General features: G+C 42.6%; 1 protein-coding gene across 2 annotated transcripts; it reads left to right on the top strand.

Annotated features, from left to right (window-relative positions):
- Positions 1 to 434: 434 nt before the first annotated feature.
- On the top strand, positions 435 to 15,933 carry LSM11 (LSM11, U7 small nuclear RNA associated). 2 transcript variants are annotated; one of them, XM_046001028.1, is made up of 5 exons: positions 435 to 896; positions 7,371 to 7,510; positions 10,192 to 10,275; positions 10,731 to 10,939; positions 11,804 to 15,933. In XM_046001028.1, the coding sequence occupies exons 1-5, from the start codon at positions 452 to 454 to the stop codon at positions 11,850 to 11,852; spliced, it is 927 nt and encodes a 308-aa protein (XP_045856984.1). In that variant the 5' UTR covers positions 435 to 451; the 3' UTR covers positions 11,853 to 15,933. The 2 variants fall into 2 exon arrangements, with proteins under 2 accessions (XP_045856984.1, XP_045856983.1); XM_046001027.1 differs by having other exon boundaries at positions 10,731 to 15,933.
- The last annotated feature ends 6,516 nt before the right edge of the window (positions 15,934 to 22,449 follow it).

The raw sequence follows: 22,449 nt of genomic DNA, 5'->3' as shown, positions 1-22,449 counted from the left end.
TTTCAGGTGCGAATGTAAAGACCCAAAGAAGCGAAATAACTTGAGCCCAGGTAGGCTCGCCCCTCGTGAGGCTTGGCATGAAAGCATACTGGGACTCTGCCCTCTTCCAGCCTCTTCCCACCGGCTCAAGCTGGGAGTATACTGCAGTTTGAGAGCAGGGAAACGCCTAGGGAGGCTTGTTAAAATGCCGATTCCAAGATCCACCCCCGGGGATCTGGAGTATTAACAAACACCCTAAGTGATAATGATATAATTGCGGAAACACGGCGTTCAAACAGATTAATCTGTTATCCAACCGGTGTAAAGGGCCCGGCTGGGTAGAGCGCGGACAGATGCTGCCCTCCGGCGGCCGCGCCGGCGCAGTGCAACCCCAGACCGCGGCTGCGCAGTGCCGCCCTCTGGCGGCTCCGCTCCTTCTTCCCATCGGCCTCGGCTTGCGGGCCTTTCAAACATGGAGGAGCGGGAGCGGGGGGCGAGGTCGGCTCGCGCCGGGAGCCCCGCGCGCCCGCCGAGCCCGCGGCTGGATGTCAGCTCTGACAGCTTCGACCCTCTGCTGGCCCTGTACGCGCCCCGCTTGCCGCCCATCCCCTACCCCAACGCGCCCTGCTTCAACAACCTGGCCGAGTATGAAAGCTTCCTCAGGACCGGGGTCCGGGGAGGCGGGCGCGGGAGGGCGCGGAGCGCGGCCGCGGGCTCTGGGGTCCCCGCCGCCGCTGCTGGGCCCTCGGCCAGAACCCGCCGCCGCCAGGACGCCCCCGCTCCAGACCCCGAGCGCATCCAGCGCCTCCGTCGCCTCATGGTGGCCAAGGAGGAAGGGGACGGGACCGCCGGGGCGCGCCGGCGGGGTCCGGGTCGGAGCAGGAAGGCGCCGCGCAACGTGCTCACGCGAATGCCCTGTGAGTCCGGCGGGCGCGGGCGGGGTGGGGCGGGGCGGTGGGGGGTGGGGACGAGGGCCCAGCAGGCTGCCCGGAAAGTGGTGGCCCAGGGGGCGTTTGCAGGGCGCTAGGGACTTGGAGCAGGTCCGCACGCATTAGGGGGAGGGTCTAGGTGAAGGCTGCAGAGATAATCCGCCACATTAAGGAGGTTCTGCATGAGTCAAGTGGCTAATGGGGGCGTGGGGAGGGTCTATGGAGTAATAAGAGGTCTGCATGAGCGGGGAGCGGGGGAAGAGTGCTAAGGCTGTAGAAGTAATAAGGAGCCATGGGGGGTAAGGGTGTAAGTCAGCGGAGGTAACGGAGTCCGTACAAGTGGCTACAGGGGTGATGAGGGGCCTGCAACGAGGGTCTGCAGGTGTGATGGGGATCTGATGAGGCGGTGGGGCCCGGAAACGGGACATCACAAGGAGGATCTGCAGAGGTGATGAGAAGTCTTAGGGACCACAGCCAGAGGGGAAGTCACAACCCCAAAGTATTAAGGAAAGGAGAGTGTTTGGTTAGTGGGATTGAGGATGATGGGATGGAGTGTGGGGAGACCTGTCTGTTCAGTTAGACCAGGGGATATAATCTCATAACTCCTGCACATTGACAGTTCCTTCCATGGTGCTTATAGGAGAAGGGCTATGGGGTATTGATACACATGTTTGCATTACCAAATCACAAGTGCTGGAATGCAGCAGGCACAAATGCCACTTAAACCCAGACACTGCTTCACAGCCATTCTGCCAGGATGGGCGCAGGAGTGTGTCTGTCAGGCTCATATTACCATATGCACAGGTTATTTTAAGTTCTGAAGGTGTAAATGACACAAGGGAATCTCTTGGACCTTCCTAATAGATCTTAGAGTAACGCTGTAAACAGGGGACGTTGCTAATGTGTGAGTTAGGTCTTATGCACATAGAATAAAAACAGCCAAGGGTTATGTCTTTTGTCATCTGGCAAGCATTTCTGACATCTGCCACTGAACGCCATGACCTAGTTAGCCATTCAAAGAAAGCATCTGTATCCTGATAGCTAAATTGTAGCATTATTAAATCACTGCCTTTAGAGGTTGTGCTAAGCAAGGGAATATTTTGTTTCATTCCTAGAAGTGTTTATTAAAAGAGAAACATCCTGAAAAGCTGTGTGCAGTTAGATGTATCTTTGTCAGATCATTTACTGTGACAGATAGTGCCAGAGCATTCTTGCCAAAGCTAGGGTGAACCCCAGCTTGCTTGCCCAACACTAACACATAGATAAAGTATTCATGTTCCTAAAATAAGAGCAGTTTGGGGGACCTTATTTTGCCTAGACTTTTTGCCACTATCAGATCTTGGAAATGCACTCCAAGCCTCAGATTGTAACATTTATTCCATTTTGCCAGTTGTTGCTTTGCTACTGAGACTGACAAGGGAAAGGCATATTTCTATATGGCAAGTGGTTTTAGCTTTACCTATGGAGCACTGTGCTATAATGGTATGACAGAGCATGAAAACAACTTTGTTGATTTCCCATGGTTAAATATATGCCTGGAATCAAGATCTCAGAATGTGCCATAGACACTGAAATTTTTATTTTATTTTTAAAGATTTTATTTATTTATTTATTTGTCAGTGAGAGAGAGAGAGATAACAAGCAGGGGGAGCAGCAGGCAGAGGGAAAGGGAGAAGCAGGTTCCTTGCTAAGCAGGGAGCCTGACGCCAGGCTTGATCCCAGGACCCTGGAATCATGACCTAAGCCAAAGGCAGACGCTTAACTGACTGAGCCACCCAGGCGCCGCAGCACTGAAAATTTTAATCACATCACTAGAAACAGCTGTTTCTAGTATACATGATAGAGTATACATGAGTATACATTTCTAGATACATGAGTATGTATGATAGAGATGAGTAGACATCACTGAGAACTGGTGAGCTTCAGGAAGCAAGAAAAGTGCAGGGGTGTCTGGATGTCTCAGTCGAATGTCTGACTCGATTTAGGCTCAGGTCATGATCTCAGGGTTGTGAGATCAATCCTGGGCCCTGCATTGGGCTCCCCACTCAGCAGAGAGTCTGCTTCTCTCCCTCTCCCTCCCTCTGCCCCTCCCCCTGCTCGTGCACTCACTCTCTCTCTAAAATAAATAAATGAATCTTCAAAAAACAAAAAGGAAGAAAGTAAGAAAAGTACAGAAGCAAGGGTGAAGATTAAATTTATTCAGAAAGAATTCCTGTAATTTAAGGAAGGACATGGTTGAAGGTAATAGTAATTATTTAAAAATTATGCTATTGAGGTATACTTTACACATAACAAAATAGCTTTGAATGGCTAACTAGGTCATTGTGTTCAGTGGCAGATGTCAGAAATGCTTGCCAGATGACAAGCATTTTGAGTGAGTTTTGACAAATGTGTAGTTGTGAAATTACCACCACAATCAAGATACAGAACAAATATCATCCAGAAGGTTCCCTCATGTCCTTTTTTAAGTCAAGAGACAATTTCATTGTTGCTAATTATAGCTACTGTTATTTAGCTGGTAAGTGCTGTGCACTTTGCTAAGCCCTTTAGATGCCTTATATCTTATTTTACCCCTAGATACTATTTTATAAGTGAAGTTTGTTGAGGTTAACTACTTGCCCAGGATCACATAGATAGTTATTTTGAATATGAGACTTAATGCTGAGTTTGTCCAAGTCCAGGGCCTGTGTGTCTGGGCCATTATGCTAATCTCAAGTAAAGGAAGAGGGGAGTACATTCTCATTTTTCTTTGCTTGCTTCTTTTGGTGGGTGGAGGGTGCCACATAAATGAAGCAGAGAGTTGTTTGTCTAGGGTAATGAGAACTGAATGGGTCCAGAGAAGGATTTGTTAAAATTTTGTTAAAATACTTTGAAGACCAAAGAGTTTCTCTTTGACTTTGTTTTTTGATAGATAGTGGGAACCATCATGTATATTCTTAAGTGAAAGCACTTTTAGGGCAATGTTTCTAATAACTTTCTTTCTTGTAGTAAAATATATTTATGGAGGTTTAGACCACAAACTCAAGGGTTTGACTGCTGACTTTTTTAGTTGTGATCACTGACTCCTCCACTTTCTAGCTGTTTTACAGTAGGTAAGTCACTTAAACTCTTTGGGGCCTCAGTTTTCTCATCTGTAAAGTGAGGACAGTAATAGTATCTACTTATAGTTGTTAGGTTTAAGTTCGTTAACCCATTCAAAGCTTTACACGTAGGGAAATTCTCAGTAAATGTTAAATGTCATTGTGATTGTTATAGGTTATTGTTGTGGTTATTGTTTTAGACTGTCATAATTAAAAGCTCCAGGTCAGGATGTATATATACCCTGCCTGTATTGGGTGTTGGCTCAGCTGTTCACTAGGTAGGTAACCTTGAGAAATTATTTATTTATTTACTTATTTACTTACTTATTTTAAAGATTTTTTATTTATTTATTTGACAGAGATCACAAGTAGGCAGAGAGACAGGCAGAGAGAGAGGAGGAAGCAGACTCCCTGCTGAGCAGAGAGCCCGATGTGGGGCTTGATCCCAGGACCCTGGGATCATGACCAGAGCCAAAGGCAGAGGCTTTAACTCACTGAGCCACCCAGGCGCCCCGAGAAATTATTTACATAAACATTTCTGAGCCTCATTTGCCTCATCTATAAAGTGGGACAACATAATAGTACCTATGTGTTGAAGTTGTGAGGATTAAATCAAATAACATGCATAAAGTTAAACTAACCCCAAGGCCTAGCTCACACCGAGTACTCAGTAATTGGTGATAATTGATGGTGTCAGGGATGATCTGAGGGAAACTGGGAGACTGTTGTAATAAACCAATCATCTGATAAGGCTGTGGGGAATTATTATTATATTATTAGTTGGGGAAGGAGAAAGGAAAGGGTATGTCTTAGTTATTGAGAATCTACTGTCTGAGCTTAGTGTGGCCACAAGTAAGGAGAAGAATGGAGTTAAGAATGACCTGGCTTGGGGCACCTGGGTGGCTCAGTGGGTTAAGCCTCTGTCTTTGGCTCAGGTCATGATCTCAGGGTCCTGGGATGGAGCCCCGCATCAGATTCTCTGCTCTGGAGAAGTCTGCTTCCCTCCCCTATGCCCCACCCCCGCCTCTCTGCCTACTTGTGATCTCTCTCTGTCAAATAAATAAATAAAATCTTTAAAAAAAAAAAGGAATGACCTGGGTTTAGAAGATTGGGGCCTAAGAATAATGGCAATGGAGAAGGAGATCTGGAAGAATAACTTTCGTCAAAGATAAGGTATATATTTTTGTTGTTGTATTAAATTTTAGAAGACTGGCTTATATATCCATTTGGAGTTTGTTACAGAGACTGCTAGAAAGAGATCAGAGTGTGCATTCCATTTCAGAATGTGGAGTTCATTTTTGCCTTGGCAGTTTGCTGTGATAGGTGATGCTAGTGTTATATTTTTGATGATATAAGGAGTGAAGTGGTCCCTGGAATTACACCTTATCAAATCTTTGGAAGAAAAAAATCAAGAGAAAAGTACAGATATGAGAGTTGAAAGACCTGAGTTTATCATTTGTTTAACCAGAATAAGAAACTGTTGTTAAGATGTGTGCTGTGTTTTCTCTCTGGTTTGGGGGCTCAGGGGGCAAAGTAGTACTTCTGTTTATTTACAAATTAGAAAAAGAATGGTCTTTCCGTTGTTGGAGGAAACACATACGGGGGTGGGGGAGAAACGGGGAACGTGTATATGCGAAGAGACTGATCCAGGCAGTATGATCAGTTTCTAAGAAATTGAATTATAGAGACTTATTTTTGAGATGAATCTAGAAGATAAGTAGCCTAACTTCATTTTATGAATAAGGAAACTCAGACTTGTGGAGAAAAAGTTACTCAAACATTCAAATAATTTCAAAATACTGCTATTGCCATAGCAAAGGTAGATGATGAAGGTCAGAACAAGGTGCTCATGTTCCTTTCCAAGGCCTCTGTGTCTGCCACACACTGCCTTCAACTGTGCCTTCTTGCTGATTTTTCAATCTGACACAAACTCCTACTTCTCATCTGCTAAGTTACTTTCTTCAAAGGGTATTTTCTTTTATTAAATTATCACTGCCATCGTTTATAAGCTGATCTGTGAGTGAGGGCTAGGGAGGGGCAAGGGGGGATAGTGAGGGATCTGAGTGAGGGATAAGGAGGTCAAGAGTAACCTGCTTAGTTTTACAAACTGAAGTGCAGGACTGCTGTTCTCTTTCATGCCACTAGAAACAAAACAGAAATTTTTGTGTGCTTGCTATTGATGGCAGTAATCAATCTCCAGAGTATTTTCCCTTGCAAACCTGGGAGGAAAGACTGAGACTGTGTATGTGTGAGTGTGATTTTAAGAGTGTGTATGTGCACATATGGTTTTCTTTTGGAAGGTTTTATATAGTATAGCCTTCATATTGTGAAGGCTAAGTTATTGTGAAGCAATAAAAATAAAATTCATCTCCATTCCCAAGCTCTGAAAAAAAGAATGCATCAGAGTAAAGGCTGCAATTTATAGTCCCAGCATTCTTCCCATGAGTCGTCATATTCTTTTTATGTGATACTTATCAGCAGTATCATAGGAGCCTAATGCCTAACAGGTGCCTCTGTACCAGCCAGGCTTGGAATGCAACCGTGTCTCTTCCTCCTAGTGTAAAGATGATGTGCACTGGAATCCAGCGGCTTCAGAGAGCTTAGGCATGGAGTGTCTTCAGATGGGCAGCCAAAAGTCCATTCTCTCTTAGATCACTGCACATAGTGAAGGGCAGATGTTTTACATGGTTTGTTTCCTTTAAACATATGAACATGTTTGGTTTTGGGTTTTTTTGGTAAAGAGTCAAGCTGAATATAGGTTCATGAGAATTATCCTTAAAAACGTTGTCCTGGGGCCCCTGGGTGGCTCAGTCAGTTAAGCGTCTGCCTTCAGCTCAGTTCAGGATCTCCAGGGTCTTGGGATCGAGTCCCACATTGGGCTCCTTGCTCAGTGGGGACCCTGCTTCTCCCTCTGCCTGCTGCTCCCCCCGGCTTGTGTGCTCGCTCACTTGCTCTCTCTCACTGTCAAGTAAATAAATAAATAATCTTAAAAAAAAAAGTTTTCTTACCCAGACACAGAACTGAGAAGAATTTTGCTGCTGATGTGTACATTTAATATGGGGTTTTTCCCCAAAAAACATTTTTAAATAATGGTGCATCTTAGAATCAATGACATCATAGAACACAGGATATATGAGTAGTGAAACACTTGGGTGATAGACAAATGTATGCTTTATCTCTGTCCTGGTGGAATCTTGCCTTATTTCAGTGTATGTTGCCTGTACTAGTTATGTTGCCCATTGGGCCTTCCTGTTTCCATAGTGAGGTTGCCACTGCACTGTGTTGCCTAATATTGCTAGAAATGGTTAGGTGGTCTTGGTTGTTAATTCTGGGAATGAGAGCAGATGTTCATGCTATCCTCATTGTTCTTGTCTTGTTTCAGTGCATGAAGGCAGCCCTCTGGGTGAGCTCCATCGTTGTATCCGGGAGGGAGTGAAGGTGAATGTTCACATCCGCACTTTCAAGGGTCTTCGGGGCGTCTGTACAGGCTTCCTCGTCGCCTTTGACAAGTTCTGGAATATGGTAATTAAGCCTTTCGTAAGAGGTTGGAGAACTTTTTAGTGATTACATCTTTTGTATGTCTAAAGGACCTAAGTAACCTTATTTAGGAAAACCTGTAGAATAACTTCCCAGAAGAACTAGGATTTTTGCATTCTTGGCTGACAACAAAAGAGTACTTTCTGTTGATTCCTTTTCTTTAAGGCTTTGGCTTTCAATCAGAGTAGTTTTACCCTTCTCTCCCTCCTAGGGACATTTGCCAGTGTCTGGGGACATTTTTTAAATTGTCAGAGCGGTCACATAGGGTATTATTGGCGTCTACTGGGTCGAGGCCAGAGGGGCTGCTGCACATAATACAGCACACAAGATAGCCCACCGACTGCAAAGAACTATCTGGTGCACAATGTCAAGTGCTTACTGGGTGTTTACCTCAAAGTTACAGATGTAGTGAAAAGAAGGGCCATCTGTACCCCAGTGTTCATTCAGCAATAGCAGAACCAAGATGCCCTTCAACAGACGAATGGATAAAGAAGATATGGTCCATATACACAATGGAGTATTATGCCTCCATTAGAAAGGATGAATACCCAACTTTTGTATCAACATGGATGGGACTGAAAGAGATTATGCTGAGTGAAATAAGTCAAGCAGAGAGAGTCAAGTATCATATGGTTTCACTTACTTGTGGAGCATAAGGAATAACACAGAAGACATTGGGGGATGGAGAGAAGAAGTAAGATGGGGGAAATCAGAGGGGGAGACAAACCATGAGAGACTGTGGACTCTGAGAAACAAACTGAGGGTTTTGGAGGGGATATGGGTGGGGGTTTGGGTGAGCCTGGTGGTAGGTATTAAGGAGGGCACATATTGCATGGAGTACTGGGTGTGGTGCTTAAGCAATGAATTTTGGAACCCTGAAAATAAAATAAAATAAAATGGAAAAAAAATGCATAACCCTAAAAAAGAATGTCAAGTGCTATGGTTAAGAAACCCAGCCTTAAGGAATGGTTACCTATTTCAGCTGTTTAGGAATTTTGTATCAATTTCCTACTGACCATTCTTCATTCATTTCAAAATATTTATTAATTTCACACTTTGACTGGTACTTTACCACAGAGCTAGATACAGAAATTTCAGAAAGGAACTTTTACTCTACAGTTTTAGGAAAATAGATGAAGATAGAGGGGAAACAGGCATCCTAATAAGCCAGACACATTGTGTGGTATTTCCTTAGGAAGGAAGTGTGCCCCAGTCTCCTAGAAGCTGTTTGCTTACTAGACATTTGTGAGAATGAAGAGATACCTTATAGCACAACTGCAATATGAGGCAGTTAAAATAGGAACACCAGGCTTTCTGGTACTTCTTTTTTTTTTTTTTTAATATTTTATTTATTTATTTGACAGAGATCACAAGTAGGCAGAGAGGCAGGCAGAGAGAGAGAGAGAGAGGGAAGCAGGCTCCTTGCCAAGCAGAGAGCCCGATGCGGGGCTCGATCCCAGGACCCCAAGATCATGACCTGAGCTGAAGGCAGTGGCTTAACCCACTGAGCCACAGAGGCGCCCCATCTGGTACTTCTTTTTTATATGGTCTTCCATCTCCAACTTTTCTTTTTCCTACATTTTGTCTTCATCCGTGCATTCTCCTAGATAAGTATAGTAGTTGCTGGCATTTATTAAGCACTTAGCATTTGCTGGATAGTATACTAAGGGTTTATCTCAATGAACAAAGTTTACTACTGCTCTGTTTTTCAAATGAAGAAATTGAGGCTAGAAATATTGAATGATTGGCCCAGATTATCCTGTCAGTAAGTGGAGGTTCTAGAACTTAATCCCACGTCTTTCTGACTCCTAAGACTATGTTTTCAACCACTGTGGAATCGGAAGACCTGGATTTGAATCCTAGCTTTACCACTTGGTAGTTGTGTTACTCTAGGCAAGGTAATTTCTCTGAGGCCCACTTTTCTTATATCTAAAATATAGGGAAATGTACTTTCCTGTTACAGTTTTACCTTTGAAGGAAAAGCATTTAAGAGAACATCTTTGATATGATGGCCATAATAATAATCCTGACAGCTTATAGTTGTAGGATGAGTTACACTTTTCAAATTGATTTCTCATACATGATCTCATTGGATCCTAAATAGCTGTCCTATGAGGGTGATCTCTCAGGGACAAAAATTCACCAGCATCTCTGTATGAAACCCTGGTTAATACCTGTTCATTGCTGTCATAAGACTTAGAAACTGAGGAAGGAAAAGAAGCAGTAGAATAGTGTTTCTCAAAGTGTGACCTAGGGGCATCCTACATCACAATTGTAGAGTTTCTGGTTAAAGCAGAAAGTTCCTGGTCTTTATCCCAAATCTACTAAATCAGCATATCTAGGAAGTAGCCTTGGATTGATATTTTAGCAAGCTTCCTTGATGTTAATGCATACTGAAATTTAAGAACCTCTACCATGCCTTTGGAAAGGCCCCTTACCATTGACAAAACCAACATTATATGATGATAGCAACTTAGAAATCTTACTCAGAGGGTACCAACTGGTACCATTATTACCATTTTTTTCTGCCCAAGAGCAGAGTCACTTGGTAAGTTTAGTTCCTCTAAATGAGATGTTTATTCTGCTTTTTAACATTTTTCCTGGAAGCTATAACAATAATATTTTTAATTTTGCTGAATTTTTTTCTCCTTTGGGTGTTTTTCTAGGCACTTACTGATGTGGATGAGACCTACCGAAAACCTGTTCTAGGCAAAGCATATGAGCGGGATTCTTCGTTGACTCTCACTAGGGTAGGCTGTTTCCCCTGACTTCCTGAGTACCCAGTGTGCTTTCAAGCTTAGAAATGGAGATCGCTGAGTGTGGTGACCGGTTTTCCTAGTGGGAGAGCTCAGTTGCTGTCCACTATGTATGCCTGAATGAAGATCTTTGTTAGTCTCACTTCTCATGCTTTCAGTTAATCGTAAATGAGTCTGCTTTTGACCTGCATAGTATTTAAGCAACAGGTTCCCTCTTGAAATCTTTCCATTTTATACCACAGGAAAAAGAAAGTGCCTTTTCTCTTGACATTATTGATTTATCTGTATTATGGCTACACACAGAAGATTCATTACTAACTTTTGAAAAAATGCACAACAAGGAGCCTATAAAACCTAATTAAGCAATCTGGTGGTTTTTTTCTATATATTGAAATAGGGATGTGGAAGGCTAAAGAGAAGGCTGATACTTACCATTGCTTTCCTTATAGCTGTTTGATCGCCTAAAACTTCAAGATTCTTCCAAAAAAGAAGGAGATTCTAAGTCTGCAGTTGAAGACTCCACTCTGTCCAGATATTCGCAGACATCTACTTGGAAGGTGGCTTCAGTGTGGGGAAGAGGAGATACTGACCGGGGCTCACGCAGGCGTTCCCGCTCCGTTCCTTCTTCCCTGCAGGCATCTGCAAGGGAGGAGTCCAGGTCAGAGATGTCAGGGAGGACTACACGGACAGAAGGGTCAAGTGCGGGAGGTACCTTTTCCAGGGCCACCACCCTTTCCAGGGGCCAGCCCCGTAAGAAAAAGCGAAAGCCCAAAGTGGATTACCAGCAGGTATTCACTCGACACATAAATCAGATTTTCATTCGAGGCGAGAATGTCCTGCTGGTTCATCTTGCACAGTGACCAGCTCGGCCTCATGGGAGCTTTGGTTTTTAGAAATAAAATGCATGAATTGCTGCTATGCTGTATCCTAGTACCCCAGTGAAACTCTGAGTTGGAATAATTCCTTCTGGTCATGCATGTGCAGAGCATAGAGCCAGGCTCAGGCCCTCTGGAAGAGGAGCTCCCTCCAGGGGACACAGGCCTTAGGAGGGTGGGAATTTGCATTAATATCAAGTCAGAAGCTGTACGGAGGAGACAACCTGCATCTTATTTGGTGTCATGGTCAACTTTAGACATTCAAACCAAGTATCAAATCTTCATTTGAATTAGGGGTCTCGTATGAATTAAATTCACCCCACAGATACTATAAGGATGGAAGGGAAAAAACACCTCAAAAAAAGTTACTTAATTTCTAGAAGCTAGTGCCCTAAGTATTCATGAATTTGATTCTAAGAGTAACAGTATAAATTTCCCTTTAGTCTTGTATCCACAACTTGTAACTGACCTTTGAATTTTACTCTACACCATTCTCCCTTCATCAAGATATGTAATTTATTACCTTTAAATAGCTATAAAACTAAGAAAGCTACTAACTTATAAAAGAGTAAAATTTGGGTAGCTGGTATGCTCAAAGCAGCCCACAATGAATATTCTGTCTTTACCCCTCTCCTTATTATTTAAAGGGATACGGGACTTCGGGAGTCCTCCCCACTTACCAGAGGTAGCTTCTGAGAATGGCATGCCAGGTGGGACTAGAAGATGCTCATGAGGTGGCTTCTTGTCCTTTTCTTACACTTCTGTGGCATGGTGCTAGTGCATGGACCCATGTTTTGCCCACCTGTATGTAGTGTGAACTGTTCCATGAGCTTTATGGGACGTGACTGTGACCTTCATATATGGCTTCAAAGAGTTCTGCATGAACTCAGTAGTACGTATGCATCACATGGTTGAGAGTTCCCTTTCCAGTTAGGGCTGGACTGTGTAGAGTAACTTTCAGAATGGTATTTCCATGAAACAGGAGTGCTCGTTTTATTCCCTTGTGTCACGCCGAAGAGGTTCTTACAAAGTACAGTGGGTGGCATCTATAAGGGACACTTTACCCACAGCCTGGCTTGAGTAATGGGAACACTGTAGCACCCTCTGGTACTTCTACTTGAATCATAATATATGCTTTTTCAATCACTAGTACAGAATAGGCTACATCTAGACACAGACTGTTAGGCAATATTGATTTTTCATTTTGTTTGTATTTGCTTTTACTTTAGAATAACATGTTCAAAGTGAGAATAAGAAATATTTAACTAGTTTAAATGCTTGGAAAAAAAAAGTTCCCCTTCTGTGTTTTTTATGTAACTTAGGTAAGCCTTCTGAGAAGCGGGGTGAATAACGTTGAGGGAGTTAGGCCACCTGGTCCTTCTGCTAGCTGGGCCACTGGCTCATCATGCAATGAAGGGAGAGCAGACTTAACCCCTCCGTGCCTCAGTTTTTCCCCTCAGACACCTACCTCACAGGGGCACTGAGACAAAGAATTTTAGGAAGGCATTTTAAAGTCTCTAAACATATTTAAGTGCCATGAGTAACTTTTACTAACTATATTTCATAGCTTGGTAAGAGTTCTATGTCTTATGAGCAGGGTAGGTGCTACATACGAAAGTCATCTCTGTAGGTGTCATAATTATGAACTTGTCCTCAGAAGGCAGTGATATCTTCAGGAACTGTTTTCCATAATCCATTCCTTTCTCCTGAAGGCAAATGGAAGTTCTTAGAAGAATATCCTCAATAAAAGAAGAGTAGTGTTTCTTTGCTGCTTCCCCCACATCCCAGCCCCAACCCTTTTCTGATCATCGTCAGAAAGAATTCCCCCGAACTTTTCAAGGGATTTATACGGTAGTACCAAAGGGACAATGCACATCTAAAAATGACACATCCCCAAAGGGGAATTGTGGAAGATGTTTTGTTTCGTTTACTTGCTTTTATTTTAAAATGCATTGTAAATATTTTTCTTTAGAGCCATATCAGAAACATTTAGAGAGGTTCCATGTTACAAAGTCAAGCAGTTACCTTTGGAATCTACTCATCTAAATTCTCTTCTAAGTGGTATGTCTAAAATCTCAGTTCCTCAGTTAATAGTTATCGTGTTTAATCATCAGGCACCCCTGCCTCTACCTCTTTACCAATCTTTCCTGTTAGATGTCTTCCTGTGTCTGCCCTTCTGTCCCTCAGCTGGAAGCTGCAGTGGATACCAGGTTTTCCCAATAAAGTATAAGTTTGGTATCAAAAGGAATATATCCATTTCCATTCATTTTAGTGCCTGACTAAATCTAATGTGATTTATTTTAAACACATGCTGCATTTTCATGTTTGTATATAATGTTCATATGTCCAGATAACGATTGGTTTGCTACTTTTCTGTCTAATCTAATAATTCTGGCTCTGAAAATTATTTTAAACTCATGTGATCAGTCTAATGTGCCCATATGCCCCTCTTAGTGATTCTAGGTTGAAAACTATTTAAATAGTACATGTGGTGTTTTGTATAAAGTATGACAGTTCTTTTTTAGGAAAGTCAAGTATTGCCTTTTCTTTATTATTGTAGAAATTTTTCAAAAGGAAGAAAAAATTGGTTCTATTAACCTATATGCTGCTCAAAATATGTCATCACCTAGAACATTTTAATAAGTTGCTATGAAAATAACTGAAGTCTTCCTCAGGAGAAGGAAAGAAAAAGGGAAAGTAACAGCTAGAATGGTAGAGTTCTGGAGGCCCCCATGAGCTCACTTGAAGGGGTGACATACACAGCTGAAATGCAACAAAACTGGTTTCGGGTGTTCTCCAGGGATTTGGGCTTAGGACATTCAGTAGAAATCGTACTTATTTTTGAAAATACAATGTGGGTTCTTCAAAGTAATCTCTAGACATTGGAATCCATTTCCAAGTCAGTTCATGGGGCGTACCTGTGCACTTCTTGAGGTCTTCTCAGGAGCACTGAGCAACGGGAGATGTGGTTTCACACCCAGAGTGATTTCATGTGCCATTCTTTGTGCACAGAGGTGATCCTGTGCCTCTACCACCAGGAGAACTTCTGCTTTAGGTTGTTTGTTCTAGAACTTGGGAAACATTTATGCTGTTTCAGATACCATCTTATGATGGTGGGCCATTTGTGAGATGGGTAGCCAGCGTTAGCCGTGTCTAAGGCAGATGGCTTTACACCAGTCAGTTTCTCGCTCTTTGTGCATGGTGTATATCAAGTCAGAAAGCCTAGAAACCATTCGCATTAAAATCTAGGTGCATGAGAATCCTTGCTCTGAGTTGGTGGGTCAGGAGGGGCTTCATCTCTCCTTGTGATAAAATTGTCCAGGCATACCTTTAGAGATTGTCAAAGCATGAACCATGAGCTGTCTTTAATCCTCAGAAGCTGTGTACAGAAGTCTAGGAATACCACTTACCCCTTGAGAGAAAAATAGAACCCTAACTTGATGCTGAGGTGTTTTATATTTCTATTTGCAATATCCCCAAAGCCACTGACATGGGCAAAATCATGAAATAGAATCGATTCTGTAAATTTTCTCTTAATTTTTGCCTTTAGGAAAAATTAAAGTTATTCAAAGACAGCCGGCTGTCACTGGTGCTTCCCCAAAGCTTTCCCGTTTTTATGTATTTTTTGTGAATGAAATGGTTGCTATGGGAAGGCCAGGGTTCACCTTAGAGTATCATGGTATAGATATAATGGTTTAGCAACTGTTTTAATTTTTCTCTTCCTGTGCCAGATACCAACTTCAATCAACCCCTTTTCAGTAGCTTCTATGCATCAACCTATGTTTTCCAGGGCAGTAACTCCCAGATGCTTTTCTTAGGGATTATAAAGCAAGAAAATCTTATCTGTGCCGATGTTGCAAAGGTGGGTGGTCTGTCATTACTTTCATGCAAATTGAGTTGATGGATTTTAGATAAGTCTTTGGGGTTCCTGTCACAGGTTCCTGGGCTCTGAGGAAGGGTTGCACCTCTTTTACTCTCAGTGTTTTGAGTATTTTTCAAGTGTTTGTAACTTCTCTTGCACTCCTCTAATAAAAATGAAAGCTATCTGTCAAGGAATGGCTTTGGATGGTTCAGAGATCTAGGGGAAAAGAAATGAGTACACCTGAGACCTTCAGTTGGTCTTTTATTTATTTAGAATGAAAAGTAGTTTGATAAGCTACCAGAGTTAGTGCTGCTTTCAAAACACTCTCTGAAAAGATAGCAACTGTCCCTCAGGAAAGCTATAAAAGCTATTCCCAATACATCGCAATTGCTTTTGATTTTTAATCCTTTGGAGCAAATGTCTGATGTTATGTCTGATGTTATGTTTTTAGAGCTCTGGGGGGAAAAAAGTCTAAACAATCTTAGGAGGTATTATTTAAATGATTATCTGGATGAATTATGTGTAAGCTAGGTTCTAGGGTAGCTGTCCAGTTCTTTTTCTGTTGTCCTGACAGTAACACAGATAGTGAGCGATGTCTTGAAAAGTGATTTGCTTATTTCATACTGACATCTAAAGACATTAGCCTTCTGTTTAGCAGCCCTGGGGATACCCCTCTGCTCCGTGACTTACTGTTTTTTTAGACAAGGCTAACCTGGATGACTCTCTGTATTTATAGTTTCAGTATTCATATACCAGCTGCTAAAAGAAAAACCATAACTTATAATCTTGTCTTGAAATTACTCCCAATTGTGAAGTTCACCTAAATTCTTCATGTTTAGGGAGGATTGCTGCTAATAACGTCAGTTTGCAGTGTTCTGCTTTAGGTATGTGTCATATGGGAGTCTGGAAACTGTAATAAATATGATTGTATTAATGTACTGACTGCTTTGTCTCTGCTGATTTTGAGGGGTAGTGGAGGGGAGGAGGCAGGGGAGTCCATTACCAAGTGAAGACACCCCTTGAAAGTTAATGTGTTTCAAGCCTTCTGCCATCTCATTGTTGTAACCTTGTGCCTTTTCTTTACCGAAGCACACGCATCTACATCAACTCTCCTTGGGGTGACTTTGTTCTTCCATGTTTATCAGAAACTCCTTCTTAGAAAAGGAGCTAGGCCCACATCATGAATTATCTCTTCCAAGCTCCAAGCAGTGGTAATTGCCCTGTAAATTTATTCTACCTAGTAGCTCACTGACATTAACCCCCTCTCTTCATGCTAAGGTCACCCTTCACTCTGCTTCCTCTAAGGGTTTGACCACATTTGACTAATTGATCCTCACATGGTTCTGGGAGTATTTGAATTTGTCACCAGCTTCCTTCTGTGCATATACAGGAAGTTGAACTGCCCCAAGATTTGCCACATGGACTACTCGATCTCCTCTGTGTGCTTCCAGAACTGAGTCACCTGGGTAAGGTAGACAAAAATCACACTGATGCTTAGGGAAACCTCAAGTTAACCATCACGACCCAATTCTCCGCTTTCAAAGAATATATTAAGCTGGGCTTAGCCGACATACAAGAATTTTCTAACCAATACAGTGGAGGGAAGAGAGGCAAGACCCACATACTCCAATTCTTCCCCTTGCTTGTTTGTTTTGTATCTCAAAGACTTCTGATTAAATGAGAATGTCCTCATTAATCAAAATAAAGGCAGAAGAGTCAGCTAGCTTGACATTTAAAATGTACGGTGACAGTTAAATATGGGCAGGGGGATGGAAGCCAGTAGAAGGAGAGATATCTATTATCTTTCCCTAAGCTTCCTGGATTTGAATGGCAAGGACAAAAAGTTTATTGCCTCACCACATTCTTTCCGGAACAGAAGAGAAGCACTCCTCAGTCTGCACAGCCGCCGCTAGGTGGCAGTGCGTTCAAGAGAACGACGAAACTGGAGTCCCCAGAAGGATGTGAGTCTCCCGCATGGATACCGCTACCAGTCATTGTTAAATGCTCACCAGTCTGAACCTAGATGATGGAGGAGAAACAAGCCAGAATCAACCCAAGTGGCAATATAAATGTTTCTTCCCAATATTGGATTTGCCTAATTTGAAGCCTAGGAAAGCTGACTGTGGCAATCAGCCACTGAATGTGCTTGGAGAAGAGTGGTGAACAGCGAGCTTGCTGAGCATCCCCTGTTTCAGAGTGGCTGTCACTGGTCTCACATCATGGTCTCACACATCTGGTCAGCTCCACAGCCTCTTCCCAGCTGCTGGCTAAGGAGTACCCCGGGTAAACCGTCTCGATGCCCCCGTTTCTCAGCAGTTGTCTCACTTTTGGAAACAATTCAGTTCCATCCAGTGTTGATGCCCGAGAGCCCATTTATGAGAAAGGTTGCATCTGTCTTATGGGTCCATGACCAGACTTGGGTCTCCACTCTGAGACCAAGCAAATATGCTCCTGAATCAAAGGAAAACTTATAATGGACACAGAAAAGTCTGTTGTTTTAGGCTGGACTCGGGGGTATAAAGGGTGGGTGGTCAGTGGTGGTGAGTCTCCTACCGCTTCACGTCAAGGCCTTCAAAAGACCTTGTCCCCTCTATCTCAAGAAATAAGTTCTCAGAAGCATATAATAAAGAGGATTACCGAATATGAAATAATAAATAGGTAAGGTCTCCAAATGAATAATTAAAGATAAGATTATAATTTAAAAATTTATCTCTTGCCTTTTTGGACCATAGTAACTTGCACCACATTTCACTCAATCATGCTATGTGAAGGGGCAGAGGACAGATAAGGCAATAAGAAACACTGTCATTTTTGAGCATCTCAGCCCTGTGCCAAGCATATTATATGCATTACCTTACTCAAAATACAACCATCATAAGAGAAAGATTTTTCTCTCTCCTACATAGGTGAGGCAAGTAAAACAGAAAGCAACTTGGGACGCCTGGGTGGCTCAGTCGGTTAATTAAACATCTGCCTTTGGCTCAGGTCATGATATTGAGGTCCTAGGATCACCCTGCTTTGGGCTTCCCTGCTCAGCGGGGAGTCTGCTTCACCCTCTCCCTCTGCCCCCTCCCTTGCTTGTGCGTGCATGCGCTCGCTTGCTCTCTCTCAAAATCTTTTTAAAAACCCACAAAAAAATAGAAAGTAAATTGTCAACATCTCTGCTAATCATTGGCAAATTTGGGATACTATCTAGGTCTGACTATTGAGTTTATTATTAGCCAACTGTAACTTAAAAATACTAAATTTCTCAGGCATTGACCAGGAAACAGACAAAAAGCTGAGTCATCCCCTCTGATTAATCAGAAACCAGAGGGCTGTGTTAAAATATGGTTTGGTGATCTGCTTCAAGTGTCTCTAGTCCCTTCTGATTCATACTGTTCTTCAGCTGGAAGTGAACACGCACACAACGCTTCATGGCTTCCAAAGAGGATAAGGGTGGTGGGCACCCCCGGGGCAACAGGCCCACTGTGACTCTGGGAATAGTGGCTGCCAAGTAAGCACCAGGAGGTATTTCATCCACCAGTAAGTTTGGCCCTAGAAGGGGTATCGATCCAATAGCCTTATTAAAAAGCAGCTGGGGTAACGCAGTGGTCTTTCCCAGCTCTTCAATATGCATTAGAAAGTCTGCTGTCCCTTTCCTTCCAATGTTTTCCACATTTGGAAAAAATGCGTTCTCTTGGCCTTAACTATAAATTCATCTTTTTTTTTTTTAAATAGTAATTCATCTTCCTAAACTCTTGTCAAGGCTAAACTATGGATGTGCTAAAGCAAAGAAAAATAAAGATGACTTGAAGGCTTACAGTCTTTCTTCTGAGACCTGAAAGGGGACACAAACAGAAAGGTTTGGCAAGCTGTCTGTCCATCTTGTAGAATTTCCCTTCAATTTGAGAATGTGTTAATTTCCAGAATACAGCAATCCTGGGAGGAGTTCACTATTGTAGGCTCTTGCACTAGTTACTTCAGAGCCTCAACTTCCTGATCTCTAAAATAGGGATTAACCTATATCAAACGTACCTCATAGGGTTGGTGAAAGATAGTGGTTGGTCCAGACAGCAAGCACTTAATGTCATTTATACCATGACGAGCTTGCTGTGAGATGCTTAGCATTCCTAACTTCCCTGTGCCTGCACTCTGTGTCCCGAGACCTGGCCTGGCAAATGATGGACAGAGCAGAATGCTGTTGTCATCCTTTTTTCTAGCACACACGTGTTCGAAAGATTGTTCTCCGGCTTCTTGAGTTCTCCCTGCTTTCTTACTTAGCTTTCCCTGGGTTAAAACATCGGAATATCATCAACTTCTCCACTGCTGGGAGAGCAGTGTGCTCCCCCAGGAATGACATTAGGCTCCACGGGACATTCATTAGTTGGGGTTACAAGAGGACCACAGGGCACTGGAATGGTAATTTCCTACATGGGACCCCAGTGACCCAGAGTGAGCTAGCTCAGCTGGTCTGAGCATGTGGCTAATGAGGGAAGGGTCATGGTTTCACTCTTGTGTGGGCCAATTAGTGTCACGTGGAAAAGCACGGTCCTGGGGCGTCAGGCAGCAGCCTTACATGTGTGTGGCACTGGTCTCCAGGAAGGCTCAGTGTGGCCATCATCACCATCAGAAACTCAACCCAAAGCCCCCATCTTCTTTCTTTTTATTGCGTAGTTCATTGTTTCCAAAACATGGGTCATTTGCAGAGCACTTTCACCATTTTCGCTTTATCCTAAGCGGACTACTGCTTAATTATTCAGTATTTTTCTATAAATTGACTCACTTTTTAGCTTACACTTAAAAAGAAGCTGTACATCACTACCATCAATGGCAAGTCAGAAAATTTGCCCTAAATTGAAAGTACACATTAAAAGAAATGTACAACTATTGAAATTAAAATGTTTGTCTTCATACATTTTATCTGCAGACCCCTCCTGAGCCACAAGTGATCCGTGTACCTGTGTGTTAGTAAATGCTGCATTATATAAGCTTCATGTGTTTTATAATACACACAGTGTCTGTAATAAAACGGTCACATTAACAAAGACAATATTATGAAGCAGTTGCTTCAGTGGGAAGAGTTGGGTTCAGTGACTGGGGAGTTTCACACTTGAAGTGATGAAATTATTCTTGCAGGAATTTCAACACCAAAGGTCTTTCTAAATGCCGTAAATGTGTAGCTATAAAACCTCAACTCTGAACAAATCCAGAGTTTAATTTACGTCTAGCTTTTGCTCAAAAGTCATGGCTTTTGTTCGCACTCTCTGCTGGCGCTATCATTAACACTGTGCTTCTTACACGTCCTTATCATTATCACCTGTTTTATGATAAACAAAGCACAAACATGCAAAGCAGACGTGTTGGCCGCACGTCTTTGTTCCCCTCCAGTCATGAGCCAGTTCATGCTAATCTGCCTGGTTGGCCAGTTCCTTATAGAGATCGAATTATAACCAGCAGTGGTGTTGGTAATAAAAATGTATTCCCTAATTAATTGAGCATGTTACATCCAATCCAGTTATGAAAATGTGCACTGGAGGAAAAATACATATAAAAAGATGCACACACACACACACACACACACACACACACATCCCTTCAAGGTTGAGAGAGGGCCCAGCCACTTCCATTATTGGAGGCTCCCAATATAGTAAAAAAAAAAAAAAAATGAAGAAAGGTCAAAGCCAAGTTGCAAACTTCGCAGTATATTTTAAAAATTCAAGTTGAAAGATAGCGTTCCATCCTCTTTGTGTACCTGTAAGTAGGTATGTAGCCTCATTTAGAAATAGAGTCCCAAGGGGTGCCTGGGTGGCTCACTGGGTTAAGCCTCTGCCTTCAGCTCAGGGTCCTAGGATCGAGCCCCACATTGGGCTCTCTGCTCAGCAGGGAGCCTGCTTCCTCCTCTCCGCCTGCCTCTCTACCTACTTGTGATCTCTCTCTCTGTGTCAAATAAATAAAATCTTAAAAAGGAAGAAAGAAATAGAGCCCCAAGTCTGTATGTGAGGTCTTTGTGAATGTGAAATCCAGAAGGTCCTCCCTTCCTGCCCCTGTGTCCAGAGATGAGCTTCACCAGAAAAAGGGACTTAAAAAGGGATCTGGGTTCAAATATATCGTAAGGCAGAGCATAACATTTTAGCAATGTAGGAACACAGAGTGTATTTCCTTCTCCTATTTCCTCCCTTACCTTACGGACTCTTGCAAAAAGCCACTCCTATTATTTTGATACTGCCTGGGTTTCATACTTTTATAGGTTTCTCATCATCCTTGGAAAGCCATTGATTAGTAGCAAGAGGGCCAGACCATTTTATAAATGCCAGAAGACTTACTTAGATCAGAAAATCAGAATATTAAGAAGCAGGAATGCAGTTATAGTTTTCTTCTACTGCATGTAGACCTGATGAGTACTTTAACCACAAGAAATGACTGCACACTCATGCACATGTACACACACACCCACACACTGTACAGAGCAAGGAAAGGACTCCATGCCATTAACATCTATAGAGTTCTCAGTGCACGATTCTTGCTGAAACAGTAAGACTGTGTAATGGGGAGTGTTGTGTATGTATTTGTGTAAAATAGTATAAAATAGTATTTACTTAAGAATATCTGTTGGGATTCTGTTTGTATGACCTTGTTCTAAGATTGATGCATACTTGTGATCTTTGCCTCTGAGGGCAGAAAGCAATTAGTTCATTTGGTAGTCTGTGTGAGAAATCTTAAACCTGTGTACAGCCTCTTCCCTACCCTTGCCAGGTCCAATTATGCCTCAGCTGAGTCCTCTTACCCCTCCTTCTCCCCGGTCCCCAGAGTCATCTGAGCACATCTGTTGCTCCATGAAAAGTGTTTGGCAGAAACTTCCCTCACCTCTGTTGGGAGTCATCTGTCCTCACTGTCTTGGAACTGTTTTTGCTTATTTTATTTAAATAGATAGTTAGATAAATAGGTATAGATAGATGCACATTTATATATCCTTATATATTAATATATACATGTCACTTTTTTTAAAAGATTTTATTTATTTATTTGACAGACAGAAATTACAAGTAGGCAGAGGCAAGCAGAGAGAGAGAGGAGGAAGCAGGCTCCCTGCTGAGCAGAGAGCCCGATGCGGGGCTCGATCCCAGGACCCTGGGATCATGACCTGAGCCGAAGGCAGAGGCTTCAACCCACTGAGCCACCCAGGCACCCCTATACGTGTCATTTTAATAGAGAGATCAACATTATGTATGACAGCAAACCAAAAGTAATACAGATTCCAAATCATTTGGGAGAAACCGCTCTAAACCCTCACATGACAGAGGAAGAGCCTGGAAGGATTCAGAAGGTTCCCTTCCAGCTCTGTCTTCTACTTCCGTCCTTCCTGGATCCAACCCTCAGTGATCATACCTCAACTCTACGTTCTCTTCGAGTGGGTATTCAAAATTTAATACAAACTCTTCATATTGAAAA

The sequence above is a fragment of the Meles meles genome, chromosome 3 (genome assembly GCF_922984935.1).
Source record: "Meles meles chromosome 3, mMelMel3.1 paternal haplotype, whole genome shotgun sequence".
Lineage (NCBI taxonomy): Eukaryota > Metazoa > Chordata > Mammalia > Carnivora > Mustelidae > Meles > Meles meles.
The sequence above is the reverse complement of the archived record's forward strand: the minus strand, read 5'-3'. Positions and strand labels throughout refer to the sequence as shown.